At 38.1% G+C, this 24,640-nt stretch overlaps 1 protein-coding gene across 2 annotated transcripts in view; it reads right to left on the bottom strand.

Annotated features, from left to right (window-relative positions):
* Positions 1-15,911: 15,911 nt before the first annotated feature.
* Positions 15,912-24,640, bottom strand: part of LOC149190750 (rhomboid-like protein 19) — a 157,705-nt gene continuing 148,976 nt past the window's right edge. For both annotated transcript variants that reach the window (XR_016256018.1, XM_089412250.1), the window contains one exon: positions 15,912-16,130. Coding sequence is in view for 1 of the 2 variants with exons in the window: in XM_089412250.1 (XP_089268376.1) it covers positions 16,025-16,130 (106 nt within the window). In the remaining variant the exon portion in view is untranslated. The remainder of the gene's footprint in view (positions 16,131-24,640) is intronic.

Below are 24,640 nucleotides of genomic sequence, written 5' to 3'. Positions count from 1 at the left end.
GCTTTTCACAGATAAAGGGGATCGATTATGAGGAGACCTTTTCACCTGTCGCAAGGTATTCTTCCATATGGACAATTCTTGCTCTCTCAACGCAGATGGGGTGGCACATTCATCAGATGGATGTGAAGATTGCGTTCCTTAATGGAGTCATTGAGGAGGAGGTGTACATAGAGCAACCCAAAGGTTTCGAGATCTTCAACAGCGAGTCGCATGTGTGCAGGTTCAAGAGAGCGTTGTATGGGTTGAAACAAGCACCACATGCTTGGTACACACGGATAGACGGTTATTTCACCGGACTTGGATTCTCCAAGAGTGAGGCGGATCCTAACCTATACTAGATTGTGATGGAGGGTAAGTTGCTTATCATTGTACTTTATGTAGATGATTTGATTTTGAAAGGTGATGAGCTGTTGATACTTTTATGCAAGGAGGATCTTGCTAGGGAGTTTGAGATGAAGGACTTGGGCCTCCTTCATTATTTCCTGGGATTGGAAATTTGGCAACGCAGTGATGGACTATTTGTTTCTTAGGGTAAGTATGCTCAAGAGATACTGGATAAGTTCAACATGCATGGCTGCAAGCCTGTTGATACTCCTCTTCCTGGAGGTTGGAGGAAGGAGGATACTACTTCAGCGGAGGTAGTGGATGCCACTGTTTATCGACAGTTGGTAGAGTCGCTTATGTATCTGGTCAATACACGACACGATATATGCTATGCTGTTAACCAGCTTTCACAAGCTATGGTTAAGCCAACCAAGCTCTTCTGGAAGGCAGGCAAGCATGTATTGCGTTATCTCAGAGGCACATCAGAATATGGATTGTGGTACAGACAGGAGGATGAGGTGAAGTTATGTGGCTTCACAGATGCAGATTGGGCAGGGAGCCCAACGGACAGAAAGAGCACATCTCGAGGGATCTTCAGTACCAGGTCGACAGCAGTTTCTTGGTACAGCAGGAAGCAGAGATCCGTGGCACTCAGTTCAGTAGAGGCCGAGTATATGGCAGCAAGTTTGGCTGCATGCGAGGCTATATGGATGAGGAAGATCCTGGTCGGGTTGTTCGGTTCATACTTGGAGCCTACTGTGATTTATTGTGATAACCAGAGTTGCATTAAACTCTCGGCTAATCCAGTATTTCATGATAGATCTAAGCACATTGACATCAGGTACCATCATATCAAAGATTTTGTGTAGCGGAGAATCATGTTACTTTCATACATTCCAATGGAGGATCAGGATGCTGATATCTTGACGAAGGCGCTCACCAGGAGAAAATTTGAATACCACCGAGGCAGGATAGGGGTTGCAGATAATCCATATCTTGTTGAGAGGGAGTGTTGAAAATGCAACAAGATGATGGAGCTTAGTGGAAAGGAGTCGCCTTCACTAAGTGGGCCCGCAGGCTATTTTTGGCGCAAAGTCTATTTTTAGACATATGGATCATGGTCTATGAGTTGCAGGATGCTATTTGTGGATGATTGGTCATGTTCGTAAAAATAGATGGACTTCTATTTTTAGACATATGGGCGGAGTCTATTTTTAGACTGTCAGGCTAAAAATAGAACAGTCGAATATTATTAGCTCTTAATAATATTTGAACTATAAACATTATCTTATCCTCTTGGAGCACTTCAGTTCGAGCTACGGATGTGGCACATGCAGCTGCCAGAAGGAAATACGTTTTTCTTATGGGTCAGTTGAGCTATTGCATGATGGACTTCAGTTAGAACTCAAGTGGTTGAGTTTGGTGGAGTTGATTGAGGAGTTGATGGAGTTGTGTTCAGTTTGACTTGGTTGAACTAATTGTATTTAGTCTAACTGCATAATACACTAGTGATGAGTGATGCGAATTAATTATTAACTAATTCACTAATTATTAACTCATAAATCAACTAAAGAATACATCAGTTAACTCAGTGCATGGACAGTTCAGTGGAGACAGGTGTTAGAGGTGAGTGAAAGGGCAAGACAGCTGTCAGTTGTGACTATAGTTGTGCATGAGATTTGCACAATCAATGGATTGAGTATTGCCAATGAGGATTGTGTGGTTCAGCCAAGGGAAATACGAGTTTGGATCAGCCATTCTCATCTATTCTCATGCAGGATTGCGCAGTGGAGGCAGGCAAGCAGCAGAGGAGATTTGAACCTGTGATTGATTCAGATCTGAGCTAGTTTGTGTGTAGCAGGTGGAGATAGTACTGAGTACTTGTGAGGAGTATTGTATTATGTATTGTTTTATGTTCTCAATCAATATAATATACAGATAGTTGGGGGTTTTCAGCTGTATGCTTTCCCCAGTTACATATTATGTTAATGTGCGCATGTGATTGATGTTTCATTGTTTTTTTAATTCCGTGAAATTAATAATCAACATAGAGGAGGTTATGTATTATGCATGCATTCCGCAATAGTGTATAATTAGGATAATCTCTGTGAATAAGTGTCATATTATTCAAAATTTCTACAGAAAAAAACCAATGTGGGAAAAAAAATGCAACAGATGAGGGTTTTATTATTATGCAACAACAGAAATTCTGAGTACAATTTGGATGCTTAATCTAGCAATCCAATCTAAGAGAAATATTGGCAAAATATCTATGAGGCCAATATCTCAGCACCAAAACTAATTTTGCTCTGAAATTTTGCCAATCTGGGCTACACAAAAAGCCCTTGTGTGAGCCTTTGCGTAGGCTAATTTTCACTACCTATAAAGCATGTTGAATCCTATAACTTTACCTGTCTCTGCCCTTGGAAGTGACTCGCTTAGCCTCCTGGAATTTATTCTGGACCCCAACAACTGAATCAAATCCTCTAGTTGAATTGAAATCTGGGCCACACGAAATGCCCTTGCGTGAGCATCTACACAGGGTAATTCACACTACCTCTAAAACATGTTGAATCCTACAACTATGACTGTCTCTGCCCTTGGAAGTGACTTGCTTGGCCTCTTGGAATTTATCCTGGACCCCAACAACTGAATTGACTCCTCTAGTTGAATCAAACTCTCATCTGAAGCCCCATGTGCATGCCTTGCACAACTTCTCGAGGAAAACTAGTCCTTCTTTCAACTGATTTCTGGATCTAGAATCCTCCTCCAGAAATCTGCCATTGATCTCCCACTTGCTCCTACTTCCTTCTGGTTCGAATTCTTCCAGTTGAATTTTTCTCTCTAGAAAATCAATGTACCAAGGAAACTCGCTCTTCATATGTGTATAACTCCAACCCCATAGAACTCCTCTTATAATCACTCATTGGCTCACCAAATACCATGATTAAATCATCATAAACAACTAAGATCATCTCTAAGTCGATCCAACTGAGTTTCTAGAGAAATCTCACCTTTCGCAAATAATTCTTGTTGATTAATCAATTTCCCTAAGTTAGATTTAGGAAAAATTCAATTACTGACTAATTAACTTAATTGAGCCATCTCTAAGTGTTTTCTCCTGAAACTTTTTCTAGGATTTGGAGTTCTTGTGTTTCTAAGCCTCTTTGACCAAATTCAAGATTAGAACACATGTTTGTTGCTATCCAACCATAAAAAACTAACACTCCCTCTTAGCGAGGAATGTGTTGTAAACAATCTCATAACATCCTCCCATACACGTCGTTGATGTCTGACAACTGTGACAACCTGCCACTGCCCACCAACTACTACACAACCCTGATTCATTTGCTATTCTGAGCTAAACCAACCCTATATCTGCGTCACTGCTGACATTGCACTTTACACCTTGTATTGTTGCCAACTCAACATCTATGTTGCAATTGATCTCATGTTGTTGTTGATGCACCTACGGCAACTGAGAAATAAAACTCCCATCCCTGCTATTGAAAAGGGTTCTCCACTATACCCATATGTTCCCTAAAATAGATGAACTTAGCTCTTCCTAGAGCTTTCATAAGTATATTTGCAAACTGCTCTTCTATGGGAACATGTTGTAGCTGGATTTCTCCACACTGCACACAATATCTGATGAAATGGTATCAAATGTCTATGTGTTTCGACCTATCGTGAAACACTAGATTCTCAGAGAGCCTGATACAACTCTGATTATCACAGTAGATATTGGTCGCCTCCAACCTCTGACTAAAGAGACTCACCAATAGCTTCCAAAGCCATATAGCTTCACACGTGGCTATGCTAGTTGCCATATACTTTTCTTCTATAGAGCTCAGTGCTATTGACTTCTACTTCCTGCTGCACCAAGAAACCATCCCTAGCCCAATGTTGAAGCAAGACTCTAAGGTTTTTTTCCTATCCACTAAACTGCCTTCCCAATCCACATTTGTAAATCCACATAATCTGACATTATTACCTCGAGTATATCTCAATCCATACTGGATTGTGTCGTGCAAATACCTTAGAATATGCCTCACTATTGTCTAATGCGCGCTCTTTGGTCCCACCATAAACTGACTGAGGGTGTTGATCGTGAAGTACATATCTGGCCTCGTGTTGACCAAATACATGAGGGCACCGATAAGTTGTCTATACAAGGTGGGGTCAATGTCCTTGTCCTCTGATACATTGATCTTCCTCCATTTCGTAATCATAGGCATAGACATGGGTTTGCAATCCTACATCTTGAATCTCTTTAGAATCTTTGTAGCATATCTCCCTTGACCAAGGAAGATATCCCCGTCCTTCTGCCACACTTCCAAGCCTAGGAAGTAATGCATCAGCCCCAAGTCCTTCATGTCAAACTCAGCTTCCAAGTTTCTCTTGCAATCCTCTATGAGCCCTAATGAACTCTACCATCAAATAGTAAAGGTTGGGATATGTGTCACTCTTGACATACCCTATATGCTGCAAGTAGTTGTCAATCTGATCATACCATGCCTTGGGAGCCTGCTTGAGCCCATATAGAGATTTCTTCAACCTCCACACACGTGTGCACCTCTCATGTGTCTCAAAGCCCTCTGGTCGTTCTATATATACCTCCTCCTCTATCACCCCATTCAAGAAGTTGCCTTGACATCCATCTGGTGAATCTGTCATCCCATCAGTGCTGCTAGGGATATAACTGACCAGATAGAAGTATATTTGAAAACTAGGGCAAAGGTCTCCTCATAGTCTATCCCTTCTTTCTGCACATATCCCTTTGGCACGAACCTAGACTTGTATTTATCCACGTTGTCATCTGCATTGTACTTGATCTTGTAGATCCATCGAGAGCCCACAACTGACCTGCCCTCAGGCCTCGACACTACCTCCTAAACATCATTTGTCATGTTAGAGCTATATTTTTTTACCATGGCATCTATCCACACCTAATGTTGTGTAGCCTCCTGATAGTTGAAGGTTCTTCAACTTGTGCCACCAAAGCTTGGTACATGTTTGGCTTTTTACGTTCTCTTTTGTTCATCCTAGGAGCTGTAATAAACACATATGCATCTCTCAATGTCTAGCGAATTTCCCTGCTAGTTCGACCACTAGTGGTGGGAGGACGACTAGCTCCTCACCCTGCCTCTACTGCGAACTCAATAGATCCTTTGCACCTGAGGATATGCTAGTACTAGTAACAGTACTAGATCCCTGTGATTGTCCTTGCAGCGGTCCTAGCTGCTTCACTTGTGGCTGCCCCCATTGCCGAACCAATGGAGCTTTTGTTGGCTCATTCTAATTACCTGCTGGTATTTTGCGAGATTTCTTAAAGGCTTTGTCCTCCATAAACTTCACGTCCCATCTCACAATAATCTTCCTGTTGCTAGGAATGTAGATCATGTATGCCTTAAAGGTCTTGCTATACCCAATGATATCCTCTCTCTACAGTCTGATCCAAATTGGTATGCTTCTCATCTGGTACATGGCAATAAGTTATGTTATGAAAGATCCTGAAGTGACTTACTCATGCCTTCTTCCATATGAAGACTTCTTCTATTGTTATCTTCCCCAAAACCCTGTGAGAAACCATGTTTTGAATATACATTGTCGTGTTACATGCCTCTGCCCATAAGAACCCGGGTTAATCCTAGCCATATAACATTGCCTTCAAAACCCCAACTATAGAGTTGTTCTTCCGCTCCACTACCCTATTCTGTTGTGGGTTGTATGGAGTCAAAAACTTGTGAAATCTCTATCTGTGTACTCACCTCAGTTATCTAAGCGAAGCACCCTTATCCTTTTCCCTCTCACATTCTCCATCAGAGCCTTAAACTCATTGAAGCGATCGAAGACCTCATCCTTGGTCTTCAGAAAATAGATCCAAGTTTTCCTGGAATGATCATCAATAAAGGTGACGAAGTACTCGTACCCTCTGAGAGATCTAGTGGACATAGGACCACAAATGTATAAGTGTATAAGTTGTAACACACCATCTGATTTGTTGTCACTTCTTGGGAACGATGCCTCAGCGTATTTCCCAAGCACACACCCCTTGCATATATCATCATGTTCTGTGCCTATTTCTAAAACACCTATTACTGTCTGCCCGAGCATTCTAAGTGCTCCATGATGTAAATGTCCCATCCTCCTACGCCATAGTTCATTTAGGTCATTAACACTATCACTGCCACTACTAACTAGTGCCATTGGAGAGTCAAACTGCAACTTGTATAGTCTATTTCTTCGCACCCCAATCTGTTTTACTCTCTCCCAGTTCTAGTGTTTGATGAACACCTTCTTCCCTACAAAGTGGACATCATATCCCCCATCTTGTAACTGGGATATTGAAATAGGTTCATACCCAATCTTGGCACATGCAGTACATCTGTAACACTGGTGCTTTCTCCTGACTCCCTCTCTATGTCAATGGTACCTCTCCCAACTGGAGTGCATTTTGTCATGTTTCCCATTGTTACCTGGAAGTTCATTTTCTCCTCATTATAGTTGGAGAAATATTCTCTAACTCTTGTCATGTGAGTTGACGCTCCACTATCTATATACCAGACTCTTTATGAAGATGAGCTAGTTAAGCAAACAAATTTTTCTGTAGTCCCCTAAATATCAAATTTGTCCATGGTCATACTGGAGAATTAACTGGAGACATCTTGAGTGTAATTTTGTGTTATTTCTCTTCCTCCTGATGTTGATTATGCTACTACAAAACTACTACTAATCAACTGCGCCTAGATCTGCTCTACGAATTCACTGATTTGCTTCGTCGTAAATGCTTCTCGACTTCACCATTGCTTGTTGGAACTGCTATGGGCTCTGCGGATTTTCCTTCCACCTGCACTAGAAAATCAATCCCTCTGCCCAACTGTTCGAACTGACTGGTTGGCTGTGCGCAAATTTGGAGAAATTGCATTGTCCCTCTGAACTGCAAATTTTTCCCTCTGGCTCTGAGCCTCTGATGTATCAAACTTGCTTTGATACCATGTGAAATTTTCCTTGAAATGCAAACAATTGTAATTAATTCTTCTAACTGATTAAATTATGTAGTTTATTTTGTTATGGAAAAATAACGAATTAATCACACTACAATTTCTTCACAAATAAAACAATGCGGAAAATAAAATGCGGGAATTGAGAAATATAGAGCACACACATAAAACTATGACACAGTTAGTTTTGGACAAATGTCCTCAGAAAAACCCAATGCGGGAAAACCGATGTAGCAAATGAGGGTTTTGTTATTATGAAAAAGCAGAAATTCTAAGTACAATTTGGATGCTTAATCTAGCAATCCAATCTAAGAGAAATACTGGAAAAATATCTGTGAGGCCAATACCTCAACACCACAACTGATTCTGCTCCAAAATCTGGTCGATCTAAGCCACACGAAATGCCCCTATGTGAGCCTCTACGCAGGCTAATTCACACTGCCTCCAGAACATGTTGAACCCTGCAACTCTGCCTATCTCTATCCCTGGGAGTGACTTGCTTGGCAGCTTGGAATTTATCCTAGCCCCAACAATTGAATCAAACTCTCCTCTGGCTGAATCAAACTCTCCTCTAAAGTCTCTTGTGCAGTGCTTGCACAACTTCCTGAGGAAAACTCATCCCTCTCTTAACTCACTCTTCCAGATTTGGAATCCTCCTCCATAAATCTGCTACTAATCTCCCTCTTGCTCATGCTTCCTTTTGGCTTGAATTCTTCCGGCTAAATGTTGCTCTCTAGAAAATCGATTTGCCAAGGAAACTCGCTCTTCCTATGTGTAACCCATCGACCTCCTCTTATAATCTCTCGTTGGCTCACCAATGGCCATGATTAAATCCTCATCAACGACTAAGGCAGTCTCTAAGTCGATGCATGTGAGTTTCTAGAGAAATCTCACCTTCTCAATTAATTCTTGTTCAATAATCATTTCCCTAAGTCAGACTTAGGAAAAATTTAATCACTGACTAATTAACTTAATTGAGCCATCTCTAAGTCTTTTCCCCTGTAACTTTTTCTGGGTTCTAGAGTTTTTGTATTTCTAAGCTTCTCTGACCAAAGTCAAGACTAAAACACATGTCCGATGCTACCCAACCATAAAAAAACTAACAAGGATGCACTAGGTTTTTCAATCGTAGGCATCACCTTCAACACCTTACTTGTATGTGGAAGACCAATAATTTTTTTAATAGATTAGTTATGGCTTTTCCATAACAAATCCCTCGTAGATTACAACAAACGCCATAACACACAAGTGTTATTGCCTTCATGGTTGTTTTTAAATCTTATATAACTTTACTTTTTTTACTACAACCACTTCTATAGGGTTGTTAAATATATTGGGTTTTAGATACAACACCCAACACATCACCTACATTTCCCATGCTCAACCCCTATCCATGAGTTGAGGCATGCAAGGTGGTGTAACCAAGTACCAACCAAGATTGACTAGTATGCATGATAATGTACAAACATTCTAGAAATAAACTGCATGAGATGAAATAACTAGTGTGCATGAATTTGGGAGTAATCATCTTCTTCTTTGCAATTCTCAACTAAGGTCATTGTAGATGATACAACAAGTATCCTTGCCATGTTGTGCTTTCGTAAACACTTTGAAATAAGGTAATATCCTTCTTAAGCTACTTACTATAGCAAGGGTTATAGAAATACATTTAGAGTAGTGGCACAATGTGCTATATGGAAGAAATGACAATTGCCATCGCAAGAGTATTTCTCTTATTAATATCCATGTGCATTTATTGCTGATTTTTTTTATTATTGTGCCACTTATTGTTACTATTTACTATATTACTTAGACATTTAAAGTTATCATTGTGACATTGCTCCTTTGCAAATTAAGACAAACTTTTTAATTTCACATGAGAAAGGAATTAGCATTGTTTTATTATTTATACCTTAGCATACACCTTTCAAGGCCAAATCAAATAAATTATTTTTTCCACAACTTAATTGAGGATTTATATAATGTGTGTTGACATCCTTCAACATTACTTTACCCCTATATGATGCTTTAAGGTTTCATATCTTGATATATTAGAAATTCATGGATGATTGTCGACTTATGTGGTTTAGTATTTTCCCCATTGATATATCATTCAAATATATATTAAATAGCATCTTGAACGAGGAGGATGGGGATTCCGACCAATCACTTGATCCCGTGCTTTTAATAAAGATATAGAGTATTAAAGGTTGAATTTTCCAAGTGACATGCTTAAAAGGGTTCATTATGTATTGGTTAGCAGGGTTAACTTATTTAAAATGGATATGCAAGGTTTAACTTTTATCAAAGGTCAATGGTTTGCATTTTTGATAATGTCATAAAGCTTGAAAAGTTGATGAGTCAACATGTTTAAGATGCGTTTTTTTTTACTAATTAAATGACACACACACAAACACATGCATGTGTACATCCATCAAGCTTGGTCTAGCAACAACTTGGAGTAATTGATGTGAAGACAAATAGGTTAAAATCCTAGCAAACATGCTCTTTCCCTACATGGGATCTACTCGCTGTGACTTTGGCGTTTTGCCACTTTTGAGCACATGCCCTTTTATTATTATTTTCAAAAAAGATAAACATAAATTCTTATTTCAAGTAGAAATCAAAATATTCATAACATGTTCCTTATCCATTTCAAGGAAATTTCTTTTTGAGCCCCCTTCTCTAATCAAAATATTAAGAAGCTTACATCGTTGTCCTAATATTACATTCTTCCAATTATCATTCTCTCAAAGCTTTTCAATTGTACAAAATTAATTGTCTTAACAATCTAACCTAATAAAGTAAATAAAAGACAACCATATAAAACATTCATCTTCAATCCACATTTCAACCATTTATCCCTTGAATCATGGAAGTTGATATAAAACAAGACCTCAAAACAGAGAAAATGGACATGGAAATCATACAATTTGAAGCCAGATCAACACATGATAAAGAAAACCATGGCCATGTTAGACTTCCATCAACAAAAACTAAAACTAAACATGCACCAACAACTATTATAGGTGAAACAAATAGCGTTGAATGTGTTCTTAACTAATGAACATTACTCTCTCTTGGATACGATAATAACTTCAAATTTGGTATCAATTTCACTTTGTTTATTGAAGTTTTACTTTAGACTCATCTGTATTTTAATGCTTGAGTGATTTTTTTCCATATTACAGTATGTCCAATGGACTAGCCATTACATTCACATATGCATATAGTCATGAACTCAATGGTTTCTATAATTTTGAACCTATGAATGTAGATTCACTTGTTGATGCAAGTACGGGATACTTAATAAATTCATTCATATCAATTTGGCTTTTCATTAATGTTTTGTGGGCTTACCAAAACTAAAATTTATCTAATTAACATAGTATTACTTTCTTTTTGAAAGTTCACAATTCATTTATTTATGGATCATGGCATCTATTTATCATGGTCAATGTTGGGATTATATCATTATTCATGTAGGTTCCTAGAGAGATTGATGAGGAAGTTGAATTTACTTGGTAACAAGAGGTATACATCCAAGTGTCATTGCTTTATGGAATGATGATTTCTAGGCTAGGAGTATCACAAATAAAACACATTGCTTCTACTATCGCCACACTATTATGTGATATTCACAACCACCTCATCTATTAAATTTGGATTTTAATGATAAGAATTAGATGTTGTAAGCACACAAGCATTCAAGATTATACTTTGTTGCCTTCTTTGAATGACAACAACAAACATTAAAGTTCAACCAGTCTAGATGTTACCATTGTCATTGTTGGTATATATTCTAATAACAATACAAAATAATATGTAAATTATTTAATCTTTTCTCCGCATTTTGTATTATGATTATGGTATGCAAAAGTTTTTATTATCCTAAAAAACACATGCCCATCAATTTGGGCAAGTGTAAGTTTACCACAATGTTGTTCATACATGAAATAAAAATCATAGACATTCCATAGGGATTAAAATTCTATTCTTTCAAAATGAATCATTTTCATGGTTGGTGTTGATTATATTTTAATAATATCATGAACTAGCTTGTAAATTATTTGATCTTTTTTCCTTATTATGATGGTATACAGTAGTTTTTGTAATCCTAAAGAAGGCATGCCCATCAATTTGGGCTAGTGTTACATTATCAAAATGTTGATCATACATGTATATAAAAGTCAGACTGTATTTATTCAAATTAAAATAAAATAGTAAAATAAGTGCCTATACATTGTCCCCTTCCATTCTTTCTTGTTATCCACATGTCCATGTAGTGAATCCATGGAACATTTAAAAGGCAACTTTTAATTCTTTGGGTTTGTAAAATTTTTAATTGAAACACCTTGAACATAATTTTCATATCAATAGGCATGGAAGAAGGAACTTTTCTAATGTTTTACTTTTAAAATTCATTGGATATTAAATTTACCATATAATCTACATAAACATTATCATGATTTAAACTAGATAGTCATTAGAAATTGCAAGGAGCTTATCCAACTAGTTATTGCGCCGAAAGGCACACTCTAGCCCAATATGCAAGATATAGTGTAATGTCTTATCCTATAAACATTTTGACTCTGTCAAAATAAAATAAAATAAAAATAGAAATCTACCAAGCACCGAGAGGGATCAACTCTCTTGAGATACAAATATCGTAATATGCAAAGAGATTTGATGCCTCTTAGTACTTGCTAGATCTAGAGTTAAGATGGATCTAGGCTAGTTAGTTTAACAATCGTATTCCCTTCACATGCGCCCATGAGGTGTGGTGAAGCTTTAATACCAAGATGTAGAGCTCACCTCTAATCACCTAAGTAGAAAAAAGAAGAACACCTTTATAATGTATTTTTAAATATATCTAAGTTCAACAAATTATCAATAAAACAAGGAAAGAAGAAACCCAATAATTAGTTATGCTTGATTATTGATGATATGTTCAATCTTCTTCCAAGCATAGTTGGGGATGCTAATTTACCTTCCACCCATTACCCAAGGTATTTTCCATCCCCTACGGGTCACCATGTTGTGTGTTGTGCACTTAAAGAGTATAAGGCCTTCTAATTCCAAGCTCTCTAAAAGTAGGGCTCGCCTCTAATGACCTACCTAAGTAGAAAAATGAAGTATACCTTTATAAATGTATTTTAACTATGTTTCAGTGATTTTTAACCATGAGTACCACTCTAAAATATCTCAAAGTTCAAAAAATTATCGATAAAACAAAGAAAGAAGAAACCCAATAATTAGTTATGCTTGATTATTGATGCATGCTCAATCTTCTTCAAAGCTTAGTTAGGGAATGCCAATTTATCCTCCACCATTACCCAAGATTAAAAAGTGTAAGGCCTTCTAAGTCCAAGCTCTCCACAATTTTCTCCTCCATTCATCTTTGGTTTTCCTAGTTTAGTTTTCTTCTTCTTCACTTTTTTCCTTTCTTTTTATCATTACGCAAAGTTTGTTTTCCACCTTTTCATCAATTGCATCCTCCTCTAACAAATACTTATCCCTTTCTCCTACCTACCTTCTATGTCATCTTAATGCACATTCATAAATCTTTTTATCCTTATACTGATCTTCCTTTGTGACTTCTTCAACCACCCTCTGACAACACCACTTGGAAGCTCCCAGTGGATGCTTCAATACTAATACTTTATTTCACCCTCTTTCATTTTGTTTCCAATACTAAGTCATGCTACAATCAACCCTATATCATTATTAGCTTTTATATAACCTTTTCCATTTCCTATGCACTACGTTATAACAATTTACACCTTACCATTTGGTTCATGTGGGCACTCCGTCTCTTAGGTGCATAAAAATAAAGTAGGGGTCGATTAGGTTAGAAGGTGCTTTATACCTATGTCACAACATTAGTTTGTTGTGGTGTAGGTTATGGCTAAAATGGCTAAACGTATAGCACATATAGACTAAGCTTGAGGGGACATGGAGGGCACCATATGGTGCCCTTGCACAACCATATAACGAGGAGAAGGTAATATTTCCCTCGCGCAACCATATAATGACGAAGCAAGGTCAAGGTCTTCATGGCAATCTCAGTAGAAAAGGCCCTTTTCTCCCACTTTAATAATCAGTGTACCTGCACACATGACAGAAACATCAGTGCTCTTTCCGATAATAATCCTTCATAAACTCTTAAGATTTTCACAAGGATAAATATGAAAATACCATTCTTGCCCTTGAAATTTCATTGATTCCACCCTTAAACCTGAATATGAAGAATCACATACATACTATAATAACTTGTACAGCTATCGATAGTTTATATCAGAATGACAGTGCTTTAAATAAGTCTATTATATGTCTGCACTATATTTATTGTTAAAGCAACATATATATTTTTAAAGGGTTCAGTCAACATGAGGTTTGACTGAACAGACTCGAGGTTGAGAAAGGTGGGGCACTACAACTAAGGGTAAATTTAAGCCAACATCTGACAGGAACTTCACCCACTCCCAAAGTCCTGAGAATCACTGATCCAAGCTAAGGTATCTGCTCCTTCATAGTCAACAAATTCGTCCAAATTGGGCTAAACAATACGGAAGTTTGGAAATTTGATTCGATGGATGAATGATTTGGTTTGATTCAATTTTCTTCAAGAGTTATCAGTTGATAGATGCGTGGGAAAGAAACACTGACTGGCTTGCCATTGTCATTCAATGTTTCACAATTTGTTTGAAGGGAAACCCTAATGGCATGGTGAAGAAATGATCAATTCGTTCCTATGTGAAGAAATAATGGATTGGTTCCTTGCTAGGTAGGCTTCGATGAAGCTGCAGCAGTAAATATCGTTGTGAGAAACACTAGACGCCAATGAGCCAGTAACTAGTCACTGTAAGCCAATCAGTAACTATTTAGTGTTGGAATTGGAAAACCGCTCTGTAACTATTTCCATCCAAATTTTCAATGAATTTTTATCAAACTAGTTTGTCCATTTTTGAATTTTTTCCGTGCCTTATCCACATTGAGTCCAAATTTGAACTTGATCTTGCTGACTATGTGTTTCTTAATTTTATATTATTATCACAAATACGTAGTTTTGTTCCGGAACAAAAGATCACGATAACAACCTGGAAGATTCCCCGATATTCATCCACTGTTCCTTTTTCCAATATTATTATCATCTATAATTTTCTGTGGAAGATTCCCATACATCTAAAACAACTACACCAAAAACCTAATCTCTTTTGTAAGTAGAAGAATATTGATTCCTGTAACCCTCTTATGTTCGCACATCAATCTATAGATATAACTGATGTTTCATTTTGCATTAATTGATCCATTATAGATTTGGTGATATTCTCATGAATAACACTTTAGATAACAAATATAGTTCTCTATATGGCAGTGTTAATCTAAACATTGGAGTTACAGAAAAATGTATTGCAATACAAGATACCTGCAACTGAGGATACAATAGAGTCCTTTATAAAATATAATGAAGGTGCTTTAAGCCCATTGATTGAAAAAAAGAATATGGCAAATTTGCAGAAGGAACCTAAAATAAAAAAAGGTTTTAAGATTACATGGTCTACAGATCCAGCTGTAAGATAATAACACCCGTGTCCACACAAGATGTGCAGATCCAACTGCCAACACTGCAAGGCACAGTTCGATTCTTTGGCCACAGATCATCTGAGAAGGTCCTTGGTCAACCTGTTTGCCTATGTTTATCTTCATGATTTGTCTTAGTAGCTTGCTACAGTAGCTGGGTATAAGCAGCTTATCAGACTACGGGGGTTTATCTTTTGGTTTCCTTGCAACAGTTCAAATTTACTAGACTGAAAGCCGGGTTTTTTTGCACTGCTTCTTTAAAAAAAAATGTTAACTTCAAGAGAAGCTTGCAGAAAAGTGTATTCAACAACATCTTAGATATTGATGGAGAATCTATTAAAAGGTTTTATAATTAGGTATCCATGACTTCACTATAAAAATATTGAACAGTTTCCACTGGAGAAGGGAACTAATAATTGCCACAAAAACAGATCAAAATAATTGATGGCTCTATTCCAACTGATGAATGCACATATTCTCAAATAGATCTAAAGTGCAAGCTACATTTATCTTTAAATGTTTATTAACCAGAACCATAAACAAATGTTTAACATCTAAAATTTGAAATAGGAAGCAGATTCTTCGACAACAAACAAAAGGACCTAGAATCTACTGGAAGAACCTTTCTGTTTCTTTCACAGGTAATTTCATTTTACAACCCATTTGGTTGCTTGGGGACAGTCATTGACATACAATATTAAACATCCACTTCAGATAGAGAACAAACTGTAGAATATATCACAATCTAAATAATGTGGTAAAGTTCGTAAGTCTTCACCAGGCTCTGAACATTTGAACTAGAAAGAAAAAGCACTTTGAAAAGCCCCACTTCCTTTGGACCTGTAAAAGGTACTTGGATGAATAAACATATGAATGACATGTAGAGGATGTTCAATAGCTATACTCTATAATTAGTTTCAATATGGTAAAATACATCCAAAGACCTGAAACAAACATTGGAGAACACACTAAAAATTATTTATCAAAACATGCTTGAGATGGGTTCTTCAAGGAAACTTTCTCTCTATTAATATGGCTCAACATCTGGTCCTTGTATATACCATGTTAATATTGGGGGAATAAATTTATAAAACAACTCCCTTGAAAAATAATTATACAATGTCAGATGCATCTTCATGAGATCGATCTCCAACAATGACATCTTCTTCATCCTTTGTATTACCTAACCTTTCCTCCAGGGCACGCGCCCCTCGTTGCCTGCATAAATATCAGTTATGGTAATAAGTTATCTTCTTGCTTATTTGATTTCTTCCCAGAATGGAAAATATTCGTTATATTAATTTTTTTCACCATCTGTGTGCAACTGTGCATGCATGAAAGTAACAATCTTTCTCATATCCATAGTTTACTATGTTTGGAAAGTTTCACAGGTTTGTGAACCAAGCATATTTCAGAAAAGATTTTTGTCAAAGTTTCAAAAATACATGCAAAGTGCAAATTTAAGCATTTTCTGCAGTACAGATATTAAAAATGCTGAAAGTATCCATAACATATATCAAGATATCTTACATTTAAAAAGTCCAAGATATTATCATTTTGACAGTAGCTTATTCAAAAGCTCGAAGATGTGAAAATGCCAGAAAAGTAAACAAATTGATGTCCACAGAATTCTTCATAGGGCTAGAATTTGCATGAAAATGGCTAAAAATAATCAGTGATTCTCAAAGCACCAACCAAGAGTTGCCATTGAGACCATACAAATTTCTTGATGATTTTAAACCCAGAAAACTGTTAAACTGCAAAGATTGTGATCCTTAAAGTTGCCATGATTTTAGCATAATCAACAAAAAAGTTGTATCCTAAAAACCCCTATATAGTTTTAAGGTTTTATGTACAATACATCTAAATTTTTTGTTTTTTACCTCCTAAATGTAATGACACCTCGCATTGAAAAAAGGATGTTTGGTTGAACTTCTAACAGGTCGTACCAAACCTTGTAAGTTATAACCATGCTTGTATTTTTTTTATTTTTTTTAACAACGTGGTGAATCAGTAACTGCCAGACCTAATCTAAGGAAGACCCAGGATCAATTCTCGTAGCTGCCACTATAACACCAAGAGTACATCCAACAACCTGCAAGCAGATATACTAATTTCTTATGATTTTGGCAAGAGCCGAGACTCCAGCTAGTGGGGAGTCTACTCCTTGAGCCGCACACCATAGCAGGACAATATACTCAATGTGATTTGAACCCTGACCTCGTGGGTTTCACCCAACGAACCCAACCGCCTCACCACACATCACTGTATTATAACCATGCTTGTATTTACCATGTGAACAAAATGATTATCCAAAGACAATACGTAAAATCCTTTTGTGAGTTCCTTCAGTTCTTCAAGATGTCAATCCACAATCGTCGCATTACCTTATGATAGAACTATGAGGGATATCCTCTAGCAAAGTATTGTTGCTCTCTGGAGGATGGCAGTCACTATTGGAAATGAGGCAGATGGGACATTCCTTGACCTGAGCATGATATGAGGCGGATTGTAACCCTCTACACAATCATGGTGGAAACCTAAGGTGCCGTAAACGCTGGCCCTAACCCTCCCAAACACCGATCCCGGTTTCAGATCCAGAAATGTGTATGATCCGCGATGGAAACAGAAAGGATCCGTATCAGTCCCGTTTCAGGTTTTTGGAAATGCGTTTTTTTGGGGAGCCAGATCCATGGCGTTTTTATATTTTTTTAAAACGTTTTGGAAATTTCAGATCCGTATCACGATTTCCAGATCCGTATCATGGAAATTGTGGTATGGATCACAATTTTCCGGAAATGAATTGCCTTTTGGATTCCTTCTAGCTGGAAATGATAATTAGTTTTGGCGCAGGGAATAGGCAAATCGCTGGTGGAAAGTGTTTAATGTGAACTGACAAAACTTAAAAGTAAAAAAATCTAAAGGCTAACCCGTGACTTCCCATTCTCAGTTTCCATTGGAGCCTGGTTTGTTGAACAGTCGAGACTCTAGTGACGAGTGTCAATTTGGAACCCGCGGCCTCACAGTCTGGACAGGGTTAGTATTTACAAACGTTATAATTTTACTTGTTTAAACTTTGGTCAGTGGACTGTGGAACTTCCAAACCTGTTTACTTGCCCTCTCAACCGTGAATCAGTATCCAGTAACTGATTACCATAGTTGGATCCAGTAACATAGTAAACAGCAATAGGGAGATGTAGAAGCTCCGGGCCACACATCAATCCAGTCATATATGTGAGTTTTAATTGGCAAAAAGCTAGTCAGGGAAGAGATTATGTTGCAATGAGGTGTCATATACAGTACACCACCATAATACAATGCTCTGACCATAGCAAGATAAATTATTATTTTACTCAAGGCCTAGAGTATAAATAACATCTTTCAAGAGATCAATAGCACCTACAGGCTACCGTGTTTATCTGGATTCTGGATATCCATACATAGCAAGACATTTCAACCAAAACAGAGCCATAATGAAGTTAAGAAGAGACCACAAAATGGCAAATCATATTTCCCACAGCAATATCTGAGATCCCAATGTACCTTACTGGGGTTTACATAAGTTTCAAAAACCTGAAACATCTTTTGTTTCTTAGCTGATATAAAGTTAAATCAGCATTATAACATTCTCGCTTTGGAAAATCCATCTTCCAATTCATTGCTGACCAATAAATATTAAATACACAAGTATACGACATTTGGGCCAAGCTATGACTATAGCATATACAAACTACCTCTTCCTATATAGGAACAGGTATACAGGAATATCTACCTTGAGCCCCTATACCATTCTCTCTTCTGGAAAATGTACTTTGCATTTCACTGCTGATTCGCTGAACGATAAATACGTAAGTATACATAGTTTGGTACAAGCTATGATTATACAAGCAACCTTAACATACACAGGAAAGGTGCACCAGAATATCCACCTTAGGCCCCAATCTCAAAAGAGACTACATCCTCTCTAAAAGTCGATCCTGGCCAATGGAATAAATAGTTTCTGTTTATCATGAGACTGACAGAGTAATTCTGCAAATATAAATCAAAATATTGAATAATGTATGATGGATGAATGATGCTGATAATAACCCTCCCGATGGTGTATAAATATTAAATATACATTGACTGGTCACGAGGTGAAGGGGAGTGTGACCCTTCATGTTTCAATAACCTAACTACTACTATTATTATTGTTATGTTTGTTACATTTTCAACCCCTTGAAGGAAGTGTTTTACAGACACCCATAATTCTGCAAATAAATAATAGTATAATACAATATTGAATAATGAATGATTTATGAATGATGTTCACAATGAGCCTCATGTCGGTGTAGAAATTTATATTGACTGTTCATGAGGTGAAGGGACACGTGACCCTTGATGTTTCATTAGCACACAGATTCACATAATATTCTGCAAAGATTTTTTTTGTTGAGAGGCTTTTCTTTGTTGAGATTGCATTGTGACCCATCAATTTTATTTTGCAGTTTCATTTACATCATCATCATGGCAACTTCAAGTTCAGCCATTCGTGAGGCAGAGGAAGTGGAACATGAAATTGAATCTGTCTCTAAAGTTGATCCAAAGTCACCACTTTGGAAATATGTAACTATTGTTGGGAAGATCCAAGGAGGGAGATCATTGGCATGGGTTTGCAGTTCGTGTAAAAAGGAGTATAAGGAATCATACACTTGGGTTAAAGCACATTAACTTGGGTTAAAAGACAATGGGATTCGAATATGCAATGTCCCACCTTAAAGAGAATGGGACAGATGGAAATGGTTTAGGCAAGGCAAAACTTGCAAAATATTGGAAAGAACAAGACGACGCATATGATAAAGCAAATGAGACAAATCCTACCTCTCAATTAAAACACCCAACAAGGTTGGGAGCATCTTCATCAAAGCCTCCACTTCATTCTCATGGAATTGTTGGTTCAAAGCGGTCTAATTTGGGACCGCTTGAAAGGAATTTTAATAATGATGCTCGAGAGACGGCAATTGTAGCTATAGGTCAATGCATTTATGCAAATGGCCTTCCCTTTAACCTTGTGTGATCTCCTTACTGGGCAAAAATGATAAAATGTTAAATTTGGCAACTAGGGCCATACTCCACCTTGGACAGCTCATATGACGCAGCTGATATTTTTATTGGATTCCTCTTTCTGAGAGGTATAGGATTGATCTAAAGATCATTTCATTCTGACATGTAAAAATGAAATTATGAATTTATTTTTTTTATGGACAAATTGTCAAGGTCAGACAACAATCTAATGTAGGCTTAGAACCCCAAAAGACACGTCTATTCATCCTCAATGTCGCATATAAATAGAAGGTGCATCTACCTCATTTGGACATCATTCATTCTCACACATATCACTCTCTCCTCATCTGATTGGGTCGTACAACTTCAGGGAGGCCTTCTCTCTCTCCACGTGCGAAGGACAGACTGCGTTTTTTTTGGGTGTTGACCGAATTGCAGGAAGGGTTTGACCAGTGTTGACCGAGTTTGATTGCATTTTTCTTGGGGAATTTTCTGTTTGGGCAGGCCGCATTTTTGGGCACAGAAATCGAGGCAAACAGAGCTGTTTGACCAGCATTGACCGCAGGTTTGACCTTTGCATTGACCAAGTTTGACTGTCATTTTCGGGACTGTTTTGGGCTGATTCGGATGACTGTTGGAGGCCAAGTTGACTGGGTTTGACCGAGCTGATTTGAAGGAGAAATTCTGCCCCATTGACCAGCGTTGACTTTTTGGTTAGGGCTTCCTGTGGCTGCTGTTTGACTGGACAGATTTGACTTTGATTGGGCAAGTGAATTTTGCATATTGTACTCTCTCTCTCTGCTGAACTTTTGAAGAATAATAAGAAGACTTGATCAAAGGGTTTCCCCACATTGGGGTTTGTCCCTGGCATGCGCCACATCTTGTGTCCTCTTGTCTTGGCTTGTCTTCTACTGTTTTTATTTATGTTCTATCTGCATTTACTGTCATGTTAATGTGATTGCTAATCTGGAAATTGATATTGGGCTAATAAGAAAATTGAAGTAAATTGCTCTTAAGCATAGAACATACCGCCATTATCTAAAATTAACATGGAATCAGAGCTGAGTTGAAGACAAAGCCCAAGCAAGAGTGAAAAGAGCAATCACTGAGAAGAGCAATCACCGAGATTTGTTGGACAAGGACAAGAGTCAATGGCCTCCGCATCTTACTTCAAGCCTGATGACAAGCTCAATGATAAGTCTAATTACCATGCATGGAAGATGTCTCTTGATTTGACTTTGGAAGAGCAGGATGTTATGGACTATGTGCAGGGAAAGATTTATGAACCTCCTTCAAATGCACCAGCTGCCATGAAGACAAAGTACAAGAAGGGTGAAGTCAAAGCAAAGAAGATTATCAGGGATTCTATTAGCAAGCATTTGGTTGCATACATCTCCAATTTGAACACATCTAAGGAAATGTATGATAGGTTGGTTGGCATGTTCAAAGCTAGCAATGCAAACCAAGTTCTCTTTCTCAAGAACAAATTGAAGGACATAAAGAAGGGAAGAAGTGAAGATATTCAATCCTACTTCATGAGGATTACCGAGATCAAAAATGATCTTCTTTCGATTGGAGAAGCTATCACTAATAAAGAGCTCACTCTCATTGCCCTTGGAGGACTCTCTCGTGAATGTCATGTGTTCAACACTACTATTATCAACAATGACCGGATTCCAAGTTTTGAAGAATTGCTGACTAGATGTTCTCAAGAAGAGACGAGGATGATGGAAATGGATATGCCTTCAAATAGGAATGATCCTATTGCATTCTCTGCTCATGCTGAAAAGAAGAACAATGCAGGTTCAAAGAAGCAATGTCAAGGAAGGCCGAGATTCAAAAATTGAAGAAAAGGAAGATGCTTCATTTGTAACAAGTTTGGCCACTATGCTAGGGAGTGTCCTAATAGAAGGGATACACCTCATGATGATGACAATCACAACAACAACAATTTCAAAGGCAACAACAATCAAAGGAATGGCGGGTTCAACAACAAAGGAAAAAGTAATGGTCCCACTACTCAACATGGAAATGGTCGCCCTCCCAAAAGATCAAGAAACTCCAGGTATGATGAATCTAATGTTGTTGATAACAAGCAAAAAGAATTTTATCTTATATCTACCCTCCCTACTGCCTCTCCTCCAGATACTTTAGGAAATTTGTTGATTGATAGTGGTGCATCAAGGCACTTCACTGGGTATAAGGAAGCTCTTTCAAATCTAATTGAAAAGGATACAAATTTGGAAATTATCCTTGGAGACAATGCCACCTATCCTGTGAAGGGAGTTGGGAATGTTACTCTTCAATTGAATCAAGGTAACATTGTCCATCTACAAGAAGTACTATATGTACCCGATCTAAAGAAGAACCCGGTATCTATCTCGGCGATGGAAGACAAAGGATTCAAGGTGGCATTCATTGATGGAAAGGTACGTGTTTGGAAAAGAAATTTCAAAGAAGCATTTACTCTTGGATTTAGGGTTGACAACCTATATCAAGTTGGAGGAAGTCCACTAGGAGCTATGTCTTGCGATACATCTCTTCAATCCGAATTATGGCACCGAAGGTTTGCTCATCTTCATTATAAAGCCCTACCCGATGCGAGGAAGATGGTAACAGGTATGCCCGAATTTAAAGTAGAACATGAAGGTGTTTGTCAGGGATGTGCCGAAGGAAAACATACAAGGGGACCATTCCCCTCAAGTGATAGCAAGACTACCGACATATTGCAATTGATTCATTCTGATCTATCTGGTATGATGCCCGTGAACTCTTTGGGAGGATATTTATATTATGCTATCTTTGTGGATGATTTCTCTCGCAAAACTTGGATATATTTCTTAAAGAAGAAGGACAAAGTATTCTCATGGTTCCATTCTTTCAAAGCCTTGGTCGAAAATCAAACTGGGAAGAAGATCAAAATCTTGAGGACCGATAATGGAACCAAATATGAATCAAATGAGTTCAATGACTATTGTAGAGAAGTTGGCATTAAGAGGGAGACTACTACCGCATATACTCCTGAGAAAAATGTTGTTGCTAAAAGGAAGAATCGTTATATTATAGAAGCCACTTGTGCCATGCTTCATGATCAAAGCCTTCTAAAGTTCTTATGGGCGAAAGCTGCCAACATTGCCATGTATGTTCAAAATAGATGCCCTCATCAAGCATTGGACTCCAAAACTCCCAAAGAAGTTTTCACCGATAAGAAACCTAATGTTTCTCACTTTAGAATTTTTGGTAGTCCCATATATTTTCATGTGCCGAAAGAAAAGAGAAGCAAATTGGATGCATCTGGGAAGAAAGGAACATTTGTGGGCTACAGTGAAACTTCTAAGGCATATAGAATCTATGTGCCTGGTCAAAGAGAAGTGGAGATAAGTCATGATGTCACCTTCGATGAAGATGCTGCCCTTGGGAAGATTAGTAACCTTCCTATTCCAAGGAAGGACAAAGAAGTAGATTCAGGAAAGCAAGGAGAACCGCAAGATGAGCCGATGCCCGAAGTTGAAGGACCAATGGATCCCATTGATCCACCTCCTCATGAGCCCTCCTCAAAAAGGAGACCCTCATGGCTTGGGGAAACTCTCAAAGATGTCGAGAGAAATGTTGCACCAAGGGGGACATTTCATGAAAGTAGGAAGCTGAATAGGTACCAAGGGTACTTAACTGCCATGAGCACCATTGTTCAATTTGAGCCTTGCACATTCGAAGAAGTTGTGAAGCACCAAGTTTGGAAGGATGCTATGAATGAAGAGTATGAGTCGATTATGAAGAATGATGTTTGGGATGTGGTCCCTAGACCCAAGGACAAATCCGTTGTCACCTCGAAATGGCTCTACAAGATCAAGCATGGAGTTGATGGAAGTGTTGAAAAGTTCAAGGCCAAATTTGTTGCTCAAGGTTTCTCTCAAAAGGAAGGTGTGGACTACGATAAGATATTTGCACCTGTTACTCGATATACCACCATCCGTTCTATTATAGCCCTTGCTGCCTCGCAAGGATGGAATCTACACTAGATGGATGTCAAGACCACCTTCTTACATGGTTCAATTAAGGAGGAAGTCTATGTAGAACAACCCGAGGGGTTTGAAGTTCAAGATCGTCAGACACATGTATGCAGGTTGAAGAAAGCCCTCTATGGGTTGAAGCAAGCTCCTCGAGCTTGGTATGAGAGGATCGACAACTATCTGATGAAGCTGGGATTTACAAGAAGTGAAGTTGATCCGAACCTTTACTTTAAGGTTGAGAATGATAGACCTCTCATCTTGGTACTTTATGTGGACGATCTCTTTCTGACAGGTGCAGACCCTCTTATTCATCAATGTAAGAGGGAGTTGGCTTCCGAATTCGAGATGAAGGACCTAGGACTGATGCATTATTTCCTAGGGTTGGAGGTCTGGCAAAAGCCAGGTGAGATTTTCCTTTCTCAAGGAAAATACATTGTGAAGCTACTTGAAAGATTTGGGATGGTGGATTGCAAGTCCGTGACTACTCCGATGGAACTTAACTTCAAGAAGTTATGTGGAAGTGTTGCTGGGCCTGATTTGGGAAATCCTTCTAAGTATCGTAAACTCATGGGGGCCCAGATGTTCTTGGTGAACTCCCATCCGGACATATGTTTTGCAGTGAATACATTGAGTTAGTTTATGGTCAAGCCTCATCACATACACTGGATTGCTGCC

The sequence above is a fragment of the Pinus tabuliformis genome, chromosome 3_1 (assembly GCF_031772625.1).
Source record: "Pinus tabuliformis cultivar Carrire ecotype Pingquan chromosome 3_1, CPIR1, whole genome shotgun sequence".
Lineage (NCBI taxonomy): Eukaryota > Viridiplantae > Streptophyta > Pinopsida > Pinales > Pinaceae > Pinus > Pinus tabuliformis.
Note: the sequence above shows the minus strand (reverse complement) of the source record. Positions and strands in the feature narration are given on the sequence as shown.